General features: G+C 32.4%; 1 protein-coding gene across 2 annotated transcripts; it reads left to right on the top strand.

The window, feature by feature from the left end:
- Positions 1-6010: 6010 nt before the first annotated feature.
- Positions 6011-12565, top strand: LOC112417470 (uncharacterized). 2 transcript variants are annotated; one of them, XM_024773234.2, is made up of 8 exons: positions 6011-6079; positions 6624-6930; positions 8631-8828; positions 9164-9436; positions 9764-9866; positions 10026-10144; positions 10871-11047; positions 11387-12565. In XM_024773234.2, exons 2-8 carry the CDS (start codon positions 6637-6639, stop codon positions 12203-12205), a joined length of 1983 nt encoding a protein of 660 aa, XP_024629002.1. In that variant the 5' UTR covers positions 6011-6079; positions 6624-6636; the 3' UTR covers positions 12206-12565. The 2 variants fall into 2 exon arrangements, with proteins under 2 accessions (XP_024629002.1, XP_024629001.1); XM_024773233.2 differs by having other exon boundaries at positions 6012-6151.
- The last annotated feature ends 12546 nt before the right edge of the window (positions 12566-25111 follow it).

Raw genomic sequence — 25111 nt, 5'->3', positions numbered from 1 at the left:
AATAGAGCCTAAAAAATTATGTATTCCCTTTATATATTATTATAGATAATTATTACTATAGTAGGAACTATTTATTTTATTTTTTTGACAAAAAAATAAGCTTTATTCATTAGTCACAGTACAATCAAAATGATGATGCATTAGGACATTTTCCATCCATCTTTTTTTTTTTTGGAGGAAAATAAATTTCCATCCATCTTTTGAAATTGGTGCAAATGATCAAAATAGCTTGATGTAAACTAAATATTCATATAGAGCTTTCAGAAGACAATAAAGATTAATTTTTTTTTGTAATGTCAAATATTGTTCCTATCGGTTGTTTCTCATATTCAAGACAATAAGATTACAATAAGTGACTAGAAATTATTTTTTAAAGGTGAATAAATAGGGTGCCCGGGGTTCAAAATCTGACTCCTGCATATATAATTTAAGCTAAAATACGGTTTTAATTCCTGCAAATATGACTCATTTTGGTTTTAGTCCTGTAAAAAAAAATTGTTTTTGGTCCCTGCAAAATTTTTTGTTTTTTAAAATAGTCTTTGACCCAATTTTTGTGATGATTTGCATACGTGGCACATGATGACTGAACCCATTTTGTAGTTTTTGGTCCCTGCAAAATTTTTCGTTCCTATTTAACTGTCGTTTTGATATTTTAAGGGTATGATCTGTCAATTATACCCTTTGTCAATTATTCTTATATTTTTCAATAAAACTAATTAATGCTATATATTTAAAAAATTAAAGTTTGTTTTTTTTAAACAAAGTTTGTTTGTTTTGTTTTAAAATAAAATTTGTTTCTTGTTATCTTCAAATTTTTTAAAAAAGTTGTTACCTATGATAATAGTTCCATTAAGAGTTAAAATACTATAAATAACATGAGTAGTACTTGTTAAAAATTTCAAGAGATATGCACAATATTTAGAAAATTAAAAATTGTTTGTTAAGAGAGAAAGATAAAGCGTGCAAAAAAATAAAATTTGTTAGAGAAAGAGAGTAGTAACTAACAATTAGATAAAGTGTGTACAAATAAATAGGAAATTATAGTTTATTAAAGAGGGTATAATAGAGAAAAGGTGTGCAAAAATACACTTAGCTATTTTTATGTTAAAATTCTAAAACGACGCTTAAAAAGGAACGAAAGAAGTGTATATTTACAATAGTTAGTTTTTTTTTTACCAAGACTACGGTTAGTTCTCAAGAAACACTTGAACTTTGATTTGCCCGAGTTTAGGAGAATTGCTGTTCCCACATTACATAAGGCTGTGCCACACGAGTAAATGACGTTTTTACCCCTGCGGCAATTAACTACCGAAGTTTGAAACCGGCTGCAGTTAACTACCGAAGTTCCTTCGGCAGTTAACTGCCGACGAAAAAAAAAAAAAAAAAAAAAAAAAAACCTCGGCACTTTACTGCCGAGGAACTCATCAATTATTTTTTTATGTTTGGAAGAAGGAAAAGTGGGAAGCAATGAAGTCCTAAATATATATCAGGTAAAGTATGCAGATATCTCCCTTGTGACAAGCCAAAAGCCTCTTATGTTTATAATGGCATCAATAAATAACATATAGATTAGCTTACTCGTAATTAGAATTATTTCCTGTTGTACCCATGCCAAATTCGTGCATATTTGTCTTCCCTATGAATATGACACCACAGCTAGGAGCCTTCTTTTTTATGCAGATACAGCTTCCCACTTTTCCTTCTTCTCAAACATAAAAAAAAATTGATGAGTTCCTCGGCAGTAAAGTGCCGAGGTTTTTTTTTTTTTTTTCGTCGGCAGTTAACTGCCGAAGGAACTTCGGGAGTTAATTGCAGCCGGTTCCAAACTTCGGTAGTTAACTGTCGCAGGGGTAAAAACGTCATTTACTCATGTGGCACAGCCTTATGTAATGTGGGAACAGCAATTCTCCGAATTTAGATGTTATCTGCTATAAATCTTCAACTATCATCAACTTAACTTATCCACTATATACTACTAATATTTTTTTATTTTTTTTGCTAAAAAGAAGCAATATAACTTTCCTTTTTCTGAAAAAATAGCTGTGAGCATTACACGTAAACGTAATAGCATTAAATTACGTCTAAATTAAACTATCAACAGTTATCAAGATTAATTCATCTGCTATAAATATTCAACTTATCAACTATCAACTTAACTTATCCACTTGGTGCCTTCTAACTTTTTTTATTGCGCTAACGCGTATAAATTACGAACAATAATTTTAAACTATTTTGATTAAAATTATTTTTATTTTGATTCAAATTATATGTATAAATATTTTACACTTTCTTTCTATAACAAATTATACTAATCTTGTTCAAAAAAACAAACTATACTTATCTTTTTTCGATGACATAACAAATATTCCTTAAAAATAAAAATAATATAAATTCGTCTTTCTTAACAACAACAAAAATATAAATTCGTCATGGAGAATCAACAATAATAGTTAATGGTGAATCAAAAAGAAAAGAGACTAAGAAGGATGGTGTGCAAGTCTCTAAAGCTAGAGGTAGTTCTGCTGCACCCAAGTACGATAGCATGTTTATCATGACTACCGTTATGGCTCCTAGTGGTGGTGGTTGTGGATGAGGTTGTGGAGGTGGAGGGTGTGAAGGTGGTGGCGGTGGTTGTGGAGGAGGTGGAGGGTCGTAAGATTATAGTTACTAGTTTGTCTATATACAACCATAGACCTTAGTGTAGGTTATGCTTTTTTGGTGTATTTTGCTATTGGATTCCAGTTCTTGTGCAACAGACTTTTTTTGCTAATCTTTGTGACACATACTGTTCTTAAAGATTAGTCCCTCATGTTTTGATTTTTTTAATAATATTCCTTTTACTATGAACCATAGAGCAAATTTTTATTTCTCTATCTATGATGTAGCCCCCTCCCTTTCCAAAGTTTGGATTATTTAGATGATACGTGCTAAATTAACTTCAGAAGAAAATAAGAAAGACGGAACTTCTAAATCATATAGCAAAATAACGAAGATATGATTGTAAAATCGCAGCTTCATTTAAATATTAATAACATGTCTCTAAGTTTTATTGATGTTATTCTTTTAAAAAAGAAATTTCATTCTTGACAAAAAAAAAGAAAGAAAGAAATTTCATTGATGTTCCTCAAATTAATTCATTATACGTTATATTTTGATTCAAGTATTATGGACTCAAATGTCGGTTTTGAATATGACATTGCATTTATGTGTTCAAAAAAGTGCTATCAAAATAAGTTCTCATGTCATACATCTAGATCTATTATCAAATGAGATGTCACGTTTAAGGTGGATTGGTAAACCATTCGGATGTTAATCCTTTTTCAAATCACTATTACTATTTGCTAGTTGGCCCTGTTATATAAACTAAAGTGCTTTGATTGAGAGAAAAAATCTTTAACTTGGGGAAACAACGAAGTAGAACAAAGATGAAATAATATAGTGTTAAGTGTAATTATTAACTATGATTTGCTAATTGTTTTTGTTCTCTTCTTCAAAGATGGAAGGAAAGAAAAAACTCCATTATTCTCCATCTATTTTTGTACTCATCTTTCTTGAATGCTCATTTTGACTCCTTTGTTTGGACCCTATTTCATATTCATTTTGGCTACATATACATATGGAGAAGCCTATTCTATTTTAAATTCTTATATGATGTCTGACTCATCTTTATAAAATTGATTTGTCATGTGTGGAGTAACACTCTTTATAAAACCGAATTAGTTTTAATACTTTGTGATTGAAGTTGGCACATCTGTTTTCTAAATTTATAATAGATGAAAATTAAAAATTATTCTACAAAGTACTTCAAGTTTGATTTTTCTATAACTAGTTAGAAGAGTAATACTAACAACATACAGTTTAACACAAATTTTGCAATACACTCTTTTGAATGCAAACAACCATATTTTTTAAGAACTATTTGATTAGTTTAGTTAAACAAACTCTCATATTTTTTTTTAAAAAAAATAGAGATATCTTTTTTAATAACATGTATATTTGAAATAATGAAATGATAAGAAATTTTATTTGTTTATGCTCACAGGGTTCAAATGTTTGTGATTAATATTTTTCAAAAGTAATACTAGCAACATTTATTTTAACACATTATTTCTAACAATCGATCTCTTATTAGATGAAATAAATGTGAGACTCGTCACTTTATGTAGAATCATTTTTTAAAGCGATATATTCACATGTATTTCATTCAATAAGATATAGGGTAATAATTATTTTGATTCATGAATGTTTAAGGAGTAACCACAATAGTCTCTCAACGTATCGTAATATTAAAATAGTCGTTGATTGTGCACTATGTTATTCAAAATAGTTTCCTATGTTAAAATGCTTTGTTAATATTGTCATATTGGTACCTCAATATACTTATTATTGTATCAGTTCTTATAGATAATTACTTACTATCTCAGTCCCAATATGAAAAGAGTTCATGTCAGTATTGATGGATTATTTTGACATCAGATACTATTTTTTATTAACGAAGTGAACAATCAGGGACTATTTTGAAATTTGATACATTGTGGGACTATTATGATTACTTGTTACACATTCAAGGACCAAAATGTCTATTATCCCATAAGATATTGAATGTTAAAAAGCGTGTTTAAAATGAATGTTTTTTTTAAGGGTCTTGTTAACGAGTGCTCCCGGGGCACTATTTAAGGAACCCAAATTTAGAAAATATTTCTTAAAAAAATCAAATGTTACAAATTTCAATTTCAATACATTGATTACAATGTTTTTCATAAAAACTTACTGCTATTGGTTCTTAAAGAGTGCTCCTGGAGACATTCATTAACATTTCTCTTTTTTTAAAGGAAAAAATGAATGCAGTTACTATATTTGTTTTCCAAAACATGGGCTTCTTTCCATTCTCTCCATATTCTACTTGCTCTTCTCCCTTTTAAAATTGTTCATTTCTTTAATTCAATGCGAGTTAATTCACGTTTGATATTTTTTAGCGTGGTTAATTCACGCTGACATTTTTAAAATTGATTAAACCAACTTAAGAGTGATTGAACCAATCTTACTCATGCCGAAAAATGTTAAAGTAAGGTTACGCTGATTGAGGGAAGGAATAAAAAAGAAAGAAGAGCAACTTTCATTCTTCTTGGCACGTGGCAAATGGCAATGATCTTGTGAGTTGTTGGTGTAGCTACTTATTTTGGTCAGCATGGTAGAGGATGCAAGTGAATATATATTATTATTATTTCAATATAAAATAAAATATAACAACCTTTGAATTGCTCCAAAAAAGGAAATCTTTGAGAACAAAATTGCAAGATATCTTGTGCACTAAGGTACCCGATTTCATCTTCTACTTGCTCCTCCCTACCTTCCACGTGTCCATCAAGGTGTTAAAATGTCATATAAAAAACTATATTAATCTTTTTTTTTTTAAGGAAACTATATTAATCTTTATAAAATATTGTAAAAAAACATTATATTAATTTTTATACCAAAAAAAAAAAAATTAATTAAATGTTATATGAGTCCTTCCTACATCCAAATTCAATTCAAAGTTTTTTTTGACCAAGTTTCTTTTTCTAATTTGACTAAACTTTACAAAGTTGCTATTAGAACATCTACATTGGTAAGGTCTTTGCTATTTAAGACCAATATCTAATAGGTACTTTCAATGTGGAAAAAAATTTAGGGGTCTCTTAAGACTCATGATCTTACTTAAGACCCCCAATCTTAAGTGGACCCCACACTACTTTTCAATAAAATAATCATTATTTGAGTTGCTTTTCATTAATAAATAGTTATTTGTGTGATCCATTTATATCTTTTGATAGATGATCTCCATTGTAGTGGTTGAGTACCTATTAAATACTATTATTAAAAAATAATAAAAAAGTGATGTAGGATCGGTTTAAGACATCAAATATGAAGGTGTCCATTGTAGATGCTTTTATGTTAATAAAAGATAATAAAAGATAATATAATAATCAAACTATCATATTATATAATAATCATAATCTAATCTAATTACCATAACTACGAGTATAATCATAATTATCAATTTTGTAACAGAAAAAATAAAAACAAACATATGCCCGAGGTATAATCCCTGTTTCCGTTTAAACAAAGTCTAATTTTTGCCATTTTCAACTTCCTCCAATTCATCAATCAGGTTTCTTCATTTCTCTTTTCGTTTTTCCCTAATTTTTGAATTTTAGGGTTTTTAGGGTTTCAATGTTTCTTCATGTTCGTCAGGTTCCTTTTTTTCTCATTTTTTTCAATTTTTTTCTTAATTGATTAATCGAGTGATTCTCTGTTCAATGCTTCAGTTCAATTCCCATCTAAAATTATCGAATTTTAACGTAAAAATCGAAATTTTACATCAATTTTTATTATTTTTATTGTTTATTTTCTCTCATCATTGTAATTTGAGCTTAATAGTTGATTTATACCTTAAAATGGTAAAAAGATAGAATTTTTTTGGTGGGTTTTTTATTTGATTTATAATTGAATTGAAAATGAAGGATTTTGAAATTTGAAGTTGGATGGATTGAGAATTTGGGAATTTTTTTCACTGTTATCTGCTGTGGATTTTTTGCAACAAAGTTTTGATTGTTTTGTAATTTTGGGATTTTTTGTTAAAGGGAGAGGTTAATCATGGCAACTGCAACAATGGCTACTGCAGCAGGTGCAGCAGCTCTTTTATACTATACGTTGAATAGGAAATTACAGACTCAAACCACAGTTGATGAAGATGGTGAAGAAAGTGGTAGTGATGCGCCGACTGACATGCGGTTCCGTGTTACTCATAGGTTAATTCAAGCCCCTGCTACATGGTTGGAGACAATTTCAACATTGTCTGAAACTCTTAGGTTTACGTATTCGGAGACACTTGGCAAATGGCCTATTGGGGATTTGGCATTTGGTATTAGCTTTCTTCTCAAGAGGCAGGTAATGACAAATGCGGATTTTGGTTCTTTGTTGGTGCCCTGGTTTTACGCAACTAAAAAGGCATGAGAAACTTTGAAGTTTTGTGTTTGCAGCTACTAAACTTGATAACTTTTGAAGCATAGGATATATCGAACTTAAGTACCATGTAGGACATATTGAATTGCAAAAGATAGATCGTGTCTTTTAGGTAGAGCAATTGCCGAGTAGTTATTATAGCTGTAGCCCGCATATTGTACTACTCACATAATTCACATAAAAACTGAACATCACTGGCATTGATGAATATAATTAAGAGAGATAAAGAGAAATGGATGATGGGCCTGGTATACTATTGACCAAAGCTAATCGAATTATGTGAACATTTTTAGGTGCAAGTGACATTAATGGATAAGTGAGTGGTTGGCAGGCCAATTTAATGCCTACTGGTATCATCTCAATACGAAACTTATGGTCTTTTGAAGAAATACTTGAACCTTTGGAGAGGAATACTATTAGTTATATTATATCTAAACGTCTCCTCACAAATAATTGGCAATTTAATCTGAGTTTGTTTTCTTTTTTAAGCTTTCTCGACATCACAGCAGTGGATTGAGTTTATAATTTATTGATTTCTGTATTTTAGCGGCTGCTGTTATACTTTATCACGTTGCAATTATTGTATAATATTATCATTGGATTTTATGACCTACATGATATAACTCCCGTTTCTCCTTTCAAGGGATTAATGTGCTATTTTCAACAAAATGAGTCCCCTCTTGATCTAAATCATATGCCAGTCAGACTTTAAGATAGATCAAGCAACTTCATGACATCGCTGGAAACTTTGCATTCATCTATTCGCCTGGAATCCCAAACAGCTGAATCTCATCAGCTTAGCTTTACATATGTAGTTAAGAAATTGATCTGAAATATTGGTTGTGCTAGTTTAAGCTTTTCATATTTAGGCTTAAACCACAGTTTAGGCTTTACAGTAATCGGGTATCTATTTTTTCAATGGTTTAGCTCAGTAGTTATGCCGTGTATGCTTCAATTTTGTGTCCTCCAAAATAATCCAATTTGTCTGAAATTAATCCTTACAGTTTCCTTTTTTTTAATAAGCAAATGTTGGTTGTTATTATGTTAGCAGTAAGAGTTTGAACCCTGGACCTCCTTCTCAAACTCTTTCATGTGTCAAGCTAAATCACTTGCACTACCTTGATGCCAAGCCTTACCGTTTCTATTGTTGCTTGGTTAAAATTTTCATAATTAATTTCTTTTAAGAACGAATTCTAATGGAAGTAACACAGTTGTAGGCTGTAGCTTCCATGGTGAAGAAAACTGACTTTGAGATAAAGCCTAATGGTTTTCCAGAAAGCCCCTGCACGCAAGACTAAAAATTTAATTTGATAAGTTGAACCCGGTAACTTATCAAATGTATCCCAACAATTATACTTCAAATGTCATTGTACTGTAATAACCAAACAAATTTAAAATTATAAATCAGTTTTTTTACAATCTAATCTAAATGAAACCTTAAAGTTACTAGACTATCGATATTCGCAGAACACTAGCTTTGTGATGGCATCTAAAATTGCTTTGTATTATGTGATTTTGATGCTTTCTCTGTTTTTACATTCTTTATTTCTTTAATTTAAGTTAGACATAAAAAATTATGTTAGTTTGTGGTTTTAAATGCCAGTTTCTGGGTTATGCTTTTTCAGGGAAACTATCACGTTGACAGTGTATTTGGTGGTAATGAAAGTGTACAGCTGAAAGGATCCGAGATTACTGCTGAACTTAAGTATCTGTTAAATTTGCTGACTCTGTGTTGGCATTTTTCAAAGAAGCCCTTTCCCTTATTTCTAGAAGAAACTGGCTACCCTGATGAGAATGTTCTTCTTCGGGAACCGAAAGCTGGGGTAAGTCTTATTTAAAGTTTTGGGAATACGCTATAAATTTAATATCTGTATCCTGCGCTGACTATGGATTTGGTAATTCTTTACATACGGTTTCTTTTAAGGAATGTTGAAATTCAAAATTATTATAGACAGAGAGATATGTGATTAAAGGGGGTAATTAGGGGCTATGAAGGGTTTTTCTTTTCTTTCCTTTTTAGTGTGTTTTTAAGGGTTGAGGAGGAGGCCATGGTTGAAATGAATCAGATGGATGAGTAATACTTTCTGCGTATCAGTAGCTTCATTTTGTTTTGTAAAAACAATATTTATGTAAAATTGTCTGTTTATCTGTCATGCAGATTTTGAAACCGGCTTTTACAATCATAGTTGATCACAAGATGAGGTGTTTTTTGTTGCTGATTCGTGGCACACATAGTATTAAGGATACTCTAACAGCTGTTACCGGAAGTGTGGTACCATTTCATCACACTGTAGTTCATCAAGGGGGTGTTAGTGATCTGGTTTTAGGTTATGCACATTGTGGAATGGTAGCTGCTGCACGTTGGATTGCAAAGCTTGCAACTCCTTGTCTCCTTGATGCACTTGGCCAATACCCAGACTATGAAGTTAAGGTAAAAATGTTTATTTTCATACCACCCCTGGTTCTTTGATTAAGTAATTCCTTTAATAAGTTGTCCTGTTATACCATGATAACATTTTGCTTTATATTTCTTTTAATATTGTGATCAAACATGTATAAGTAGTGCTTGTGGTTATATAAGAGAACCGGTGATTCTAGAATTTGACAACAAAAGTTGTTTCTTAGTTTTTAAAATTAGTCCATTCGTACTTTGTATGTTTTCTGGCTTTTATTAATCTTTATAGGATCTTAAGCTTCAAATAGTTTCTACAGTATGTATCTGGTTTTATGCCTAACCTTTTGAAGATCTTTTATGCAGATTGTAGGACACTCTTTGGGTGGAGGCACAGCAGCAATTCTAACGTATGTATTACGAGAGCAAAAGGAACTGTCTGTGACTACATGTGTTACATTTGCTCCAGGTTGGTTTGTTGCTGCAGATGCTATATTTTCTAGTTTAAATAATGCTGCATTCATATGCAAATTGAAAGGATACTTTGGTAGTATCCTAGACCACTTTGTTACTAATACTTATTTACGCAGTGATTCTGCTGAGAATAATATCTTGTTTGATCATGCAGCTGCTTGTATGACATGGGAGTTGGCAGAGTCAGGCAATAGTTTTATTACTTCTATCATAAATGGAGCTGATTTGGTGCCTACATTTTCAGCTGCATCTGTAGATGACTTGCGTACTGAGGTTGTGATTCTTAAGTTTTAAAGAAAGAAAAGCATGCATCTTGTATTGGAAAATGTTTTTTGTAATCTTAGTTTATTAGCCAATGTTCAATGATTTTTGTCTGCTCTGGCAATGCTGTTTTCTATTAACTAGGAGCATGATTCGTGAGTGAGGCTTTTTCTTATGGTTAAATTTTTATTATTAAAAGAAAAAAGAAAATGAGAGGATAAAAAAAATGAAAAGACGTTGGAAGGAGAGACAAGTGGATCCTTCTCTTTTCTTGTTTGATTGGATGGAAAACTTAAAAGAAAATGACTGATTGATGCAATGTCTTTTTCATCCTTGATAAAATGAGAAAAATCAAGTGAACCTTGCACTAGGCAAGAGAGATAAGTATACAGTAAGATTGAAAAATATGAACTTGTCTTCTTCAAATTTGTGTTTTCTCTTGACTTGTGTAGAGAAAACTTCGGTATGGGTCTCATAAACTTTTTTCCTTCCCCATTTTCTTTATAAAACCAAACAAGAGAGAACTTCACTCCTATTTACTCTTGAAACGAAAAATATTAATGCTCCTATTTTCAGGTAAAGCTGAATACTTTCTTAATCTCTGTTCTATATCACATTGATACATACTAGTGCAGTGATTGATTATTGATATGAATGATTACTCTTTTTCTTATATTTTGGTCTAGTTGCATAACTATTCTGCACCGCATGAGTTAAAATTATTTGTTCAATTTTCAGGTGACAGCATCAGCATGGATAAATGACTTGAGGAATCAGATTGAGCAAACAAGAATACTTAGTACTGTTTATCGTTCTGCCTCAGCACTGGGTTCTCGCCTCCCATCTATTGCCAGTGCTAGAGCAAGAGTTGCTGGAGCTGGGGCTATGTTGCAGCCAGTTTCTAATGGTACCCAGGTATTCTTCCTTCTGTTATATAACATCAATTCCTTTTTGTGCAACAATTTGTCATACAACAACCTCTTGTCTTCAGAAGTAGAACGTGGTAAACTATGCATTGTTAGAAAAAGAATTGGCCTCCTTTTTAGTTGTTGTGTTAAACGAGTACTGGTTTTGCAATCCAGCTGTTAAAAAAAGTAATTACATTTTTATGCATTTGATCATCATTGACATAACATGTACTGTGGGGTTGATGCGTCCAATCTGGTTTATACAGAAAATGTTACTATTACATATTTATTTGATAACCACATACATATTATTCTACTTCATTGTCTGAATTTTGAAAAACTGCAGGTTGTGATGAAAAGGGCCAAGAGTATGGCTCAGGCAGCATGGACACGTCCAAACCTTAACTTGACCTCTTGGTCATGCATGGGACCTCGTCGCCGAGCGACAGGTGCTCATTTCAAAGAAGAAGGAAGTTCCCCTAGATCTCCAGCCTCCGACAATGCAGAGAGTTCTGATTCACTTCTTTGTTCATCGCCCAGGAAGGGGATAAACGCCAAGAGCATGAACCTTCCTGTATCTTCATCTGTAGACGAATGGACATCTGAAATTGAATGTGCAAATGAAAGTAATGCAGATGCCGAGGTGGACGATGATCTCCTTCTCAGTGAGAACACGATGGACCATGACAGATACGAGGATCAGATGAGTGAAGTGGAGTTGTGGCAACAACTAGAGCATGAACTGTATGACAGACCTGAAGGTGAGGAAGCTGACGTGGCTAAGGAGATAAGGGAAGAAGAGGAAGCAGCCGAAACCGAGGTAGTCGGGCAAACCCGTAACAGCTCTGCACTAGAAACTAAAGAAGTTCACAGATTTTTCCCTCCAGGAAAGATAATGCACATCGTTACTCTCCACTCTGATTCTACCGAGCTTGAAAGTGATGGCAGCCCGACCTCTTCTACAAGTTCGGATGATAGCCAGCTGGATGAGACTAAGATAGGGATTTTCCTAACTTCAAGGTCTTTATATAGTAAACTCAGACTTTCACAGACCATGATCAGTGATCACTTCATGCCGGTATATAGAAAGCAGATTGAAAGGCTAATTAAAGAACTTGAGGAAGAATCTAATGAGGATCATAGAACAAAAGAAGTAATGTTATAGTCAAAGGCATGATCACTCTTAGATTTATATGTTTGTACCATACATGTCATTGGGAGTTTTTTGTCCCATTGATTGCGCGGAACTAAGTCTCATAGGAACAGCAGTTTTTGTGTTGTGCTGCAGTGAGGAGCTGAAATGGTTGGTGATTTCTGCCGCCTAATATACTGATAGTGATGGTCACTCTTATACTCATCCCCGGATGCTTTAATATCGATGTTCGTCGGGGACAGCTAATTGTAAATGGATTCCCGATTCGAAGTTGTTTGTAAATAATAATAAAAATAATGATGTGATAAACTGAGCTGTAAAAGGTTAAAATGACTCGTTATCTAAATGAAATTATTTGCTCTCTATTAAAAATTGATAAATTTTGATTTGATATGTGAATCCTGCATTCATATTCATATAATTATTATGAGTTTGGTGGAATGTGGGGCTCAGGTACTTCAACTAGATTCACTAACTGAAAGGTTGGAGTTGAATTCACGTGAATAATTGTAATCCATTCATGTTGAAAGTTTTGAGAGACAAAGACCTCTTAACAAAGATTCTCAAAACTTGTATTCTAACATAGCCCATTTGCTTTTGAAAATTGAAAGATGAATGTCTGTTTAAGAAAAAGTTGATTGGAAGATATTGTTTGAGGTTAACAAAATTTGACATGGCTTGGTAATAATTATTCTTTACAAATGATCAAACTAAGAGATCTGCAATTAATATGCTGTGTTGCTAGGATAACCCTGCTTGGTATCCTTGAAATATTTGATTGTTTTGAACCCATGAATTCATTATGTCTCCAAAAAAAATTATTTTTAAACTAATGTCTCCAAAACTAAGGAGTGAGATTGAGATTTACTTTAGACATGAGAATATTATTACCTCCCAAATGAATTCCACATTATAAAAACGTGTCACAGTGATTTTTTGGACATACATGTGAGACCTAAAGTTAGTTTTCTATTCCCTAATTTTATTTTATTTAAATTAGAGATATTTTTCTTTTACTCTTGTGAGATATCTTTAACTTGAATCTTTGTTTTAATGAGTGACTTATTTTGCTTTATAAAATTTTGTGAAAGGAGTTTGTCTTTCTTTTCTTTTTTTGCTTTAAGCGAAAAAGAGTCTCAAAATTAAAATTGAATCTTTTTATTAACATTAGTTTTTTTTTTTAAGAAGCAAAATATATATATATTTATCAACATTAGTAACCTTAAAATGTTTGTCCCCAACCACTCAATCATGCATCATCGCCCATGTATGTAATGATCATACTCGATTATTTTTTTATTTATTTTTGGTCAGGGTTATACTCGATTATTTGATTAAACGCTACAAGGAATATAAGGCTTAATACATGCTTTGGTCCCTTAACTTATTTTTGGATTTTAATTTGGTCCCTTAACTTTAAATTGTCTCAAATTGGTCCCTTAAGTATCTCTCCGTTTACTAAACTGGTCCCGTCCGTTAGTTTTTTTCAAAAAACGTTAAGTTTGTCCAGGTCAGCTTCCACGTATTCATAACGTTACCTTTCTGAGGAGTTAGAGAGAGAATGAAGAAAACTTAGAGAGAGAAGGAGAACGAAAATCCAGATCGATTTGGTGAGGAAATCTGCAAAACGAAGAAGAAAAAGCTGGAAACGAAGAAGATTCAGGAAGCAAATCGACATTCGAGGTTAGTTTCATCATCTTGTTCGCGAATCTCATGGTTTTAGGAAGAAAAAAATAAATCTGAATAGGGTTTCGAAACTCTCTAGGGTTTAAGTGATCTGGAAGAATACAACTCTGATGAGCTTGTGAGTGGGTCTGACAATGATGAAGATGATGCAGGAAATCCAAAATTTCCAGTTTTTAAGATGCCAGACAGTATGAAAAAGTATGAATGGGAGGTGGGAACTTTATTTATGACTAAGGTTGATTTTCAGCTTGCTGTTAGAACTTTTGCTGTTGAGAATGCTAGAGATTTGAAGTTTAAAAAAAATGACATGAAGAGAATGAGGGTAATTTGCAAAGGTAATGGTTGTGATTGGGAGATGTATTGTGCTAAAATTGAAGGTGAGGAAACGTGGCAATTGAGGAAAATTACAGGGAAGCATACATGTGCACCAGGGTGGAAAATTAAGATGATGAACTCTAAATGGTTAGGATCTAAACGACACACAAGGGTAAGAGAGAATAGAGACATAAGTGTTACTGCAATTATGCAGAGGGCTCAACAGAAATGGGGAATGAATGTCAACAGATGCAAGACTTATAGGGCAAAGAACTCTGCAGTTGAATTTGTTGAAGGTAGCTTTAGAGAGCAATATAGAAGGTTACATGATTATGGTAAAGAATTAATTAGAGCCAATCCAGAATCATCTGTAACCATTACTAGTACCCCTTATGTAGGTTCTGAATCTGACCTAGAATCTCCTAACCAAATAGTTTGTCCTCACTAGGGCAATGTTTAAAGGTGATTCAAACTGTGACACATTAGTAAATAACATATCAGAAGCATTCAACTCTGTTATCGTTGTTCCAAGGTCAAAGCATGTGGTGTCTATGTTGGAGGATATCAAAGTGTATGTGATGGAAAGGTGGCAGCTTAATAGGGAGAAAATTGCTAAGTATTCTGATGGTGAGGTGCTGCCAAATATCAAGAAAAAACTTGAAAATGAATCTTCATATACTAATAATTGGCTAGTAAGGTATGAGTTACTTAATACATCATTGCTTTTATTTATATTCATCTGCTGAAATCTGGTGTTAATATGATGTTAACCTTAATGTAGGCAAGGTGGAGATAATGATTTTCAGGTTACACATATGTCACAGACTGGAGACAAGTTTGCTGTAAACTTGATGAACAAAGTGTGTGATTGCAGGAAATGGTTGTTGACAGGACTGCCATGTTGTCATGCCATTGCTTGCATGAAGTACAAAAATTACAACATAGCTGACTATGTGCCATCAATATTCAAGAAAGAGCAATATGCAGAATGTTACTCCAGCATCATTTTCCCAATAAATGGTCAAGATCTTTGGGAGACCACAGAATGCACTGATCTTCAACCACCACCTGTGAAAAGGCAACCAGGTAGACCTAAAAAGAAGAGAAGATTGGATGCAAGTGAGCTGATGAGAGATGACAAACAGATGAAGAGAGCCAGTTATGGAATTAAGTGTAGCAGGTGCAAGCAAACTGGACACAACAAATCCACATGCACACTACCTCCACCACCAGCACAGGCATCATCTCCTCAGGCACAACCAGCCTATGCATCATCTGCTCAAGCACAACCAGCACCAGCAACACAACATTCTCATCAACAACCACAAGCTTCTCATCAACAAGCACAATCATCTCAACCACGAATTCAGAAGAAAATGAGATCACCTAGGAAGAGAAAGAATGTGAATCAAGCCCAATCAGGTGAGACACAAGCTACTCAGTCACAGACACAACCTCCTCATGCACCAACCAAAGAGAAAATCAGAACACATAGGAAGAGAAAGAATGTGGACCAAGTTGCTGCAACTCAACCAACACAGGTACAAAAGAAAGGAAAGAGGTTGTCAAAGAAGACCGGAGCAGGGTCTGCATCTCAGCCTTAGATTAAGCACTGTGAATGTCTTTTTGGAATGTAATTTGTGCTATTAAGCAGTTTTGAATGTCTTTTTGGTTAACTGGTATTAAGTGGTGCCTATTAAGTAGTAATTGATGTAATATGTGCTATTGACTGATATTTAAGCACATCTGACTTTACTTTATTTTTTGGTTAGCAATGTCTATGCACTTTGTAACTGTTAAGCACTTAGTGCTGTAACATTGCTGTAATGCACTTATTAATATATGGAATGATGTGCTATTAAGCACTTTTTAATGCCTTATAGCAGCCTATAATATAGTTTCTGTTATAGCCATTATAGTAGTCTATAATTGTAGCATTTTATACCAATTCCTGTTACAGTATTATATCATCTTAAAAGGTTCTTATCAACATTATGTGCTTGCTTAAACAGAACATGAATAAAACACAATTCATCCAAAATATTGCATTCATTCATCAAAGACTACACATTACATTCATTCATCATAACATTACATTCATAATCAACCTAAACATTCATTCATTCATAACAAAACCAAAGTACATTTGTGTCCCTATTTCAGATAAATTCCACTCATCATGGATGTGGTTTTGCAAACTAACACTGTTCCTAAGACCAACACAATCCCAAAGCATACAAATCCAAAAATTAAAGCCATTATCAACCATTTCCTTGTTCTTGCTAAATCACTCTTCAACTTGTTTTTCTTTTTCTTCTGCTTTTCAATCTTCAACTTCTGTTTTTCAATCTTCAAATCCCTTTCATCCACAACATCATCTTCATCAACTAACCTAAAGTAACTGCATCCTTTGTCACTTGAATTTTTATAGTTTCTACAACCCCAAAATTTCTTCCCACAATTTGGATTCAATGCATCAGTTACAGTTCTCACCACAACATTTTCTCCACACCTACAATTTGGTACTGACCTTATTCTCAAACTAGACCCAACCGAACCAGATCCATATGATGAATCATGAACCCATTGAGTTTTTGTAGTGTGGTTCAACATTTTTAGCTGAAATCTGTTGGAATCTGGACAAAGAAGAAGAAAAAGAATGGTGGGAGAAGGAGGAAGGAAGGATGTCACGATGAAAGAGAAGATTGGGTGAGGAAGGAAAAACAAAACCCTAATTTTCTCTTTTCTTTACCCTTTTATACTGATGACAGGGTTTTCCATCTCATCAAATGATAGGCCTACGTGTGATGCCAACAATGACAAACTTAACGTTTTTTGAAAAAAACTGACGGACGGGACCAGTTTCGTAAACGGAGAGATACTTAAGGGACCAATTTGAGACAATTTAAAGTTAAGGGACCAAATTGAAATCCAAAAATAAGTTAAGGGACCAAAGCATGTATTAAGCCAGGAATATAATTTAGAAGTTGAGACTTGTCAAAATAGAGAAACTTTTAGATTATATTCGAGTATATGTTTAACTACATAAAGAAATAAAAGCCTCTGTTCAAAACAGAGAAAGACATAAAAAATGTGTATTAAATATTTTTCATCATTTAATTTCTATTTGTCAAAAAATAAATCATTTAACTACTTTCTTTTTAAAAAAAATATGGCATCGTCTCTACGTCTTTCTCTCTCCAAATAATGTTATAATAAACAATCAACGTAGTTGGTAAAATATTGTTGTGTCTTCAATTTAGTCTCGAAATTATATAAATATAAAAACTAATATCCAAAGTACATAAAATTTCTTGTTTAGTCTATACCATTTTTATTTAAAGAAGTTTAGTCTAACTCTATACTATTAAGAATTTGTTTGGTTTGACCGCGGGAAAGCTAAACTCACGTCTAAAAGAGCTACTTTCGTGAAAATAGAAAAGCTTTGTTTCATAGATTTTACGGTTCCGTGATTCCTTGCCGCATGTTTAAAAAATACAATGCCTCTCCAAACAAATGCTAAGATGTTAAAGACAAAATTGACAGATTATCGTATGTTTTAGTGATTAATTTAACGGATTTCATTTGCTTCATGTATTGTTTATTATATTTATATAATTTAGCAATTAAATTAGAAAAAATAGTGATAGGTTATAGACTTAGTTTTTTTCTTTTCTTTTTCAATCATCCGATTCTAAGAGGAATGGGGCTTTAATAACCCAAAATTTGATTGGGCGGTAAATAAAGTCTGACGAAGAGACTCAACTAATGGTTTATTTATACATAATGGTATAAGTTTTTTTGTTTTTTGTTTTGTGAATGTGAGTATACTATAGTAGGCACAAATGAATATGACATATACACGCGATTATAAGTACACAAATCACAATTAGTAATAGTGTGCATTAATTAGAGCTCAATGTTGTGGTTATCATATCAAGGGCTCAAGGCCAAGTTTATGGCAATAATAATCTTCTCATGTCCTCACATCAAAGGTTCTTCTCATTGATTTGCTTTGATTAAACATTTTTGGTGGTAAAGTCCAGTTCCTGTTAACATCTTGGCCACTAACCATGTGATAAATATCGCTTTAATTAAGATGTTCATTAAGTGCTAAATAAATCTATCTCCACTGCTTTTTTGGAAAATTTATAGGATGGGAAAGTGTAAACATCACTTGACTATTTTTTGAGGGGAAACATCACTTGATTTAGAGCTCTTTAAATTGAGTTTATGTTAAGAAAACAATATATCAACTACTTTTGTGTGTGACAATAAATAACTAATTGCTATTGCTACTACTACCACCAATTATGCAATCCAAGGTCAAAAGTGTATATTTGTTGCATTTTTTGTGCACTAGATGTTAATTATATATTTTCACATTAAGCAGAGGTCCTCTATTTGATTATTATTATTATTATTGCACAATTTTTTATTTTTTTTTGAAGAAATATTATTACACAAACATGGATGTAGATGCGTAAGGACTATATAATATTTACATCACAATCGATTCTGCTGGCAATTACCATAATTATTTTCTATTCCTTTGCACTTGCATAATTGATCTTCTCCTTCATCAAAATAATTATACATAAATCATGTCAATGATAACCTACACGCTTACATCAGATCATTAAAGGCAACCATCCTATGTTAATTAAAAAATCTTATTATATTTTAGTTGCTACTGTCAATACGTTCCCAAATGATATGTGAATGTTCAACCTTTATTATTCAGATATTTCTTTAAATTCTATACAATTATTAAGTATTTTTTATAAGATAAATAAACTAAAGGAAAACAAGTAATACGTTAACTAATACACATCAATTGAGTTAATCTCCTAGCAACATTGCCTAACACACAATCAATGATATTAATACACCATTAGGAAGAAAAAAACAAATAATAAAATGGACTAAGAATTAATTTTAGGCAGGTGCAACACATATTGAGGGTTAAAACGAATGTAAAGATGTGTTTTTCTAAAGCTAATATTGTTTCATTAAAGTTATAATATTTTGTTTGAGTTCAATATTTTAGACGTTTTAAAATACGAAATCATTTTTCATTCTTAATTTCTTATAGATATAAAATATCTTTTATTAAATAACTAGTCTTGTTTAATATTTCATTTTTAATCAATAGTAAATCAATATTTTAATTAAGTGAATTTTTAATTACTTTTTGAGATCCAAGACATATTCTTTGGTGGCCTTACTTTTAGGTCGGTCCGATTGATTCCAAGACCTTATTTTTAAAGTAGTGATATTTATACAACAATTTTAAACAACTTTTGTGACAACTTATCTTTCTCATTTTTCATTGGTCAAAAAAGAGAGAGAAAAAGGAAGAGAGAGAATAAAAACATAATGTGAGTATGAGAGAGAAAATTGTCAAGAAGTTGTCACAAAGTGGTTGTACAAATAACTCGTTTCTCTAATTTTATTATATTTAGCAGAGACACCAATTAGTTTTTGGACTTCACTCTTGCTCACCGTCATTTACATGTTAATTTGTTCCTTCCATGGGCGAATGTTTGTATACGAGAGGGGTAGCCATGACTACTTAATTTTTTTTTATTGAATGAGTAGGTATATTTTCATATATAACTACCTCTAAAAATATATCTTTAGCTACCCCAAGTTCGGTTTTATGTGGAATAATTTTTTGTCTCACTTAAGTTACTTTCATATTTGATTACTTGATCCCGACTCCCAAAAACTAAAGGATTAACACCCAAAAAAGTAGTCTTATTTTTTGATACAATCCCCTATATTATTGTTGTTTTTTTTATACAATCTGTTGTTGTTTTTTTTTCTTTTTTTGGTATAATTCATTCTTGTTGCTTTAAGTGTATTTTATGAAATACATTTTGTATTAGTAATAGTTATTATGATTTTTTTATTGGTTAAATTTACTATTAGTTTTAAATAAAAAAAATTATATGTTGCTATCTCATGAAAATATCACTAGCTTTGTTGCTGGTTCCTTCCTCAAGCTTGAGAAAAGTTGTAATTTTTCTTTTTATGTGTTGAAATATGTTGTATTCATAATCCGTGAAAACATATAAAAATAGATGATCATGTACTCTAATTTATTAACTTAGGAATTTTTTTTATTTTATTTTTTTACAATTTTATCTTAAGAGTCCCTACTCTTGATATATCTTGTGGAAAAACTTTGATTTAATAAAAAGGAAAAGATAACTTTTGAAGCCGCTATTAGTTATGTATTACCTTTAATTAATCTCCTTTACTTTTTTTGAACAAAATTAATCTCTTTTACTTAAAAGCAGCTGTTTAATGAATTATTAAAGCTAACACATGATAATTGTGTGGCACGTAAGGCATGATGATATACTCCTAATAATTATTCTCATCAATCAACTATTAATTTAATTTTGATATAGAATCAGAAAAATTGTTATACAGTGTAAATAATGAATAAATCACAACGAGTTGTATATGTGACTTTTCGAAATCAAATATTATCAATATCCTATCGAATATGATTTTACACATGATTTTACACAGACGATAAATATGAATTAACTTCTCTAAAAAAAAAGATATATATGAATTAAGTCTATCAATTATTACTTGAATCAACCCATTTGGGGTTGGCCTAGTAGTTAGCTTGGGATCTTGGAGTTTGCTCCTCCAGAAGTCTCAGATTCGATTTCCTCTGGTGCCAATTTTGGTGGGCTAAGTCCGCTTGTTCTGGCTTTAAACGGACCCCCGCAAGTGGACGGTGGGATTGGTCCCCTCGAATTAGTCGATTTTTGCATCGGATACCGAGTTTAAAAAAAAAAACAATTTATTACTTGAACCACTTTGAATTAACTATACAATTGCCATCGTTATCAATATCATTTTTTAAAAAGAATTATAGCATTTATACAACGTGCTGAAAAGCACAAATTTGCTTAGGAATAAAATGAGATTTGATCACTTTATTATTTAGGTGGGTAGAGGGTGAATAATTGGGTTTAGAGATGTTCATACCTAAACATAAATAACTTAAAACATAGTTGTTCAAGGTCAAAAATTGAAGAAATTAAACATGGGTCCACATAGAAGACGTGCCATTGGTTATCAAACATACCTATAAAATATTTTGGAAACAAAAATGCATGAGTTCACACACACATGCCCTATATTAGTTTGAACATAGGAGTCCTCCTAGCCATGTGAACTATGCTCTATGTTCTCACACCATAAACTTCATGCATTTAAAAATCTGAAGTTGCTTTGTCTTATATTTCTTTGGAAAATGAGATATCCATAAACGGGAAAAATTAAAACAACACATATGTGTGGGTTTGTATATGTATATATATAGACACACACACACCATATTTTGGCACGAGAGACAAATGGGGTGTGTGAAAGTGTTGTCAATGTCCTTATCATAACCGCTGGTTAGTGCAATATGGCAATTATATACCATACACTATCAATTCATTAGCATGGCAATGTTTGGTCCATTCATTAATTGCTAGTTTTGAGTTTATATTTTTGTTTTTTTATATAAAAAATACAAATAAATGAAATATGTATTTTTTTATTGCCTCCACGAGGAATTAAAATGCCCCAAAATGTTTTTTTTTTTATTTTTATAAAAAGATTTTTTCATTCATAATTCATATCCCAATCTAAACAACTATTGAATCAATATGCACAAAGAGATCTCGTGCTCGTGCACAATACATGCACAAATGTCTAGTTCAATATTTTGGACTCCTAACTCTTTCCAACCAAGTAATAGCTTATAATAAATCATATGCCTCAATCTCTTTGGGTGACAAAGTTGCAAACCTAAAAAAAGTTTTATCTTGAACGAGTTCCCCTTTATCATTTTGCATTTGAGTATATATTGATCACTAGATTAACAGTAAAATAAACAAAAATATATTGTTGGACTTTAGATATGTCCCACTTGGAATAAGAATACTCAGCTTCATACCCTGTATATGGAGAATTTGAGGCTAATCAGCCACAAGTATATTCTGCCTTCCCTATCCTTAATGTTTTTTCTTCATGCGGTTCCCTTAATTGTCAAGGTGCTCGTGCATTATAAAAATTGCTTTTTGTTTTTTTGGCAAATTTTTTTTTGTGCTTAATAAATTCAACATTGCAAGAAGGTAAGTAGTGGATAAACAACACAAAACAAACATTTAAGGCACTGAACAATATTTTTTTTTCTTTCATGTTTAGTAAATAATGTGGAGGAAATGGATTAGAAAATGTGTGGGTACTGCTACAGCTTTTGTTCTAATTAACGGTAGTCCTACGGAAGAATTTCCTTTACATAGGGGCTTACGTCAGGGAGGACCTCCTCTCCCCTTTTTTTGTTCCTTATTGCAGCTGAGGGACTCCAAATTTTGATGAAAGAAATGGTTGATATTCAGTTATTACAGGATATTCAGTTGGGAAAGCCAACCCGGTGGTTGTTTCACATTTACAATTTGCTGATGATACTTTGTTGCTTGGCCACAAAAGTTGGCCAAATGTCCATGCTCTTCGGGCGACTCTTGACATTTTTTAGGCGATGTCGGGATAGAAGGTGAACTTTAATAAAAGCTTGTTGGTGGGAGTTAATATTTCTGACTCGTGGTTGAGTGAGGCGGCTTCGGTGTTGAGTTGTAAAGTGGGTAAGACTCCTTTTATGTATCTAGGTTTACCTATACGGGGTAATCCACAGAGACTTTCGTTTTAGGACCCTGTTGTGAATCATATTAAATCTGAAGTTGTTCTTCTTGGTGGCGAGAGGTAGGGAGGATCCGTGATGGTGTTGGCGATGATGGGGGTAGGTGACAGTGTGTTGAGGAAGGTGGGAGATGGGGCTAATACATTATTTTGGTTGCATAGATGGATTGGTGGTTCTCCCCTTAGTTAGCGGTTTCGTAGGTTGTTCGACTTAGCTGAGAACAAAACTGTTACGATTGCTTCTATGTTCTTTCGTGGTTGATCTGTTGTAGGGAGGGAGGGGTGGAGTTGGCGCGGGTGGAGTTGGCGCCATAGGTTGTGGGTGTGGGAGGAGAATTTATTAGAGGAGTGTAGGGCTTTATTGGTTGATGTTTCTTTGTTTCCTAATGTTTCAGATAAATGGATGTGGCCACCTAACCCTATGGGGGGTTATTTAGTTCGAGATGCTTATGATTTATTATCAGATTGTGACACTTCACCTATGGATAGCGCTTTGGACTTAGTATGACATCATCAGGTTCCCTTGAAGGTCTCGGTCTTTGCTTGGCGGCTCCTTCAGGATCGTTTACCTACAAAAGCAAATCTGGCAGTCTGTGGTATAATTCATTCAGAAGCGACTTATTGTGTTGCAGGGTGCAGTCATGTTGAAACGTCTGACCATTTGTTTCTATCTTGCACAACTTTTTCTTCGTTATGGCAGCAGATACGCCACTGGATTGGATTTGTAGGGGCGGATTCTAATTATATCTCCGCTCATTTGGTGCAATTTACTTATATGACAGATGTTGGTAAAGCTAGACGTTCGTTTCTGCAGCTAATCTGACTTCTTTGTACTTGAGTTTTGCGGAACGAACGTAATAACCGTCTGTTTAATAATGCTCTAACCGATATCACCAGATTGCTTGATAAGATTAAATTGTTATCGTTAGGATGGCTGAAAGCTAAAATAGTCATGTTTGTATTTGGTACTCGGAGGTGGTGGTCAAGTCATTTGGCTTGTTTGAGAATCGGCTAACCACTGTTGGTTTTTCTCTTTTGATACTGATTCACTTTGTATATTTGTAGTGGTATCCTAGGCACTCCTTATATTTGAGGACTACTATTGATGTCGTAATATAATTTAATTTTGCCTTGTTCAAATAAAAATAAATAATGAACAACACAAATAAAATAAGTTCAAATTAAATCTACTGCAATACTCAAAATATGTTATAGAGAGAGCTATGGACAGTCGAGTTTTAGTTAACTATTTTTTCGCAATTACATTCCTAGAGATAATTATGATATATTACTTATAACTTATATGAAATATTTATGTTATTTTTGTATAAAAATGAAAACGAACTAAAATTATTGAAGTAGTTTTGTAAAATAAAAAAGTTATAAAGTGATAAAAATAAACATTAATTAAGTTATTAATATACGGGTGAAGAAAGAAAAAAAAACTATCAAAGACATAGAAGTTTATCAAGGTAAAAATGTTATCTTTTCGGTGGTTGAAGGCGGTCTCATTACATTCGCGTTCAGCTATCATGACGGGTGGTTGGCTGCATCTTTTATCTTGTATGGGTCTGTTTGTTTCTTCTATTATATTTTTTGAGATATTTGTAACCCGACTTGTTCATATTTTTTGGTGGTTCTCTTTTGCACACCTTATGCAAGATGAATAACTCACATTGATATAATATATTTTACTTTGGCTTGTTAAAAAAAATGATGGAATATGGTTATTTTTAATTAAATAATTATTTATCAGTTTGTCTATCTAATAAAAAGAATATAAGCTTTAATTCAAATTTGAGAGCTGCTTTACGACGAATTTTTCCTTACAGGGAAATCTTGCTAGCTGTACATCTACCTGGAATGACTATATTTCACACGCCACCTAAGCATTGCTTCATAAATAAATATACGTGTGTTAATGATCAAGTAGCATATATATATATATTCATCCACTTTGAGTCCAAAAAATTAAAATTAAAAAGTAGCATATTCTCACTATTTATTAATAAAAGAAAAATGCTAGAAAAATTCAATTTTTAATAAAAAAGTTATTGAGTGCAACTCATGTAGATCTCACTATTTTACGTGGGAACTATTTGTAAAGTTTGAAACTAATATGAGTTTCATCCAATACTTTTTTTTTTTGGATGAAACTTGGTATATCATTCACGTGGAAACTGCAGAGACTAATCTCTC

Source organism: Medicago truncatula, chromosome 8, assembly GCF_003473485.1.
Source record: "Medicago truncatula cultivar Jemalong A17 chromosome 8, MtrunA17r5.0-ANR, whole genome shotgun sequence".
Taxonomy (NCBI): domain Eukaryota; kingdom Viridiplantae; phylum Streptophyta; class Magnoliopsida; order Fabales; family Fabaceae; genus Medicago; species Medicago truncatula.
Note: the sequence above shows the minus strand (reverse complement) of the source record. Positions and strands in the feature narration are given on the sequence as shown.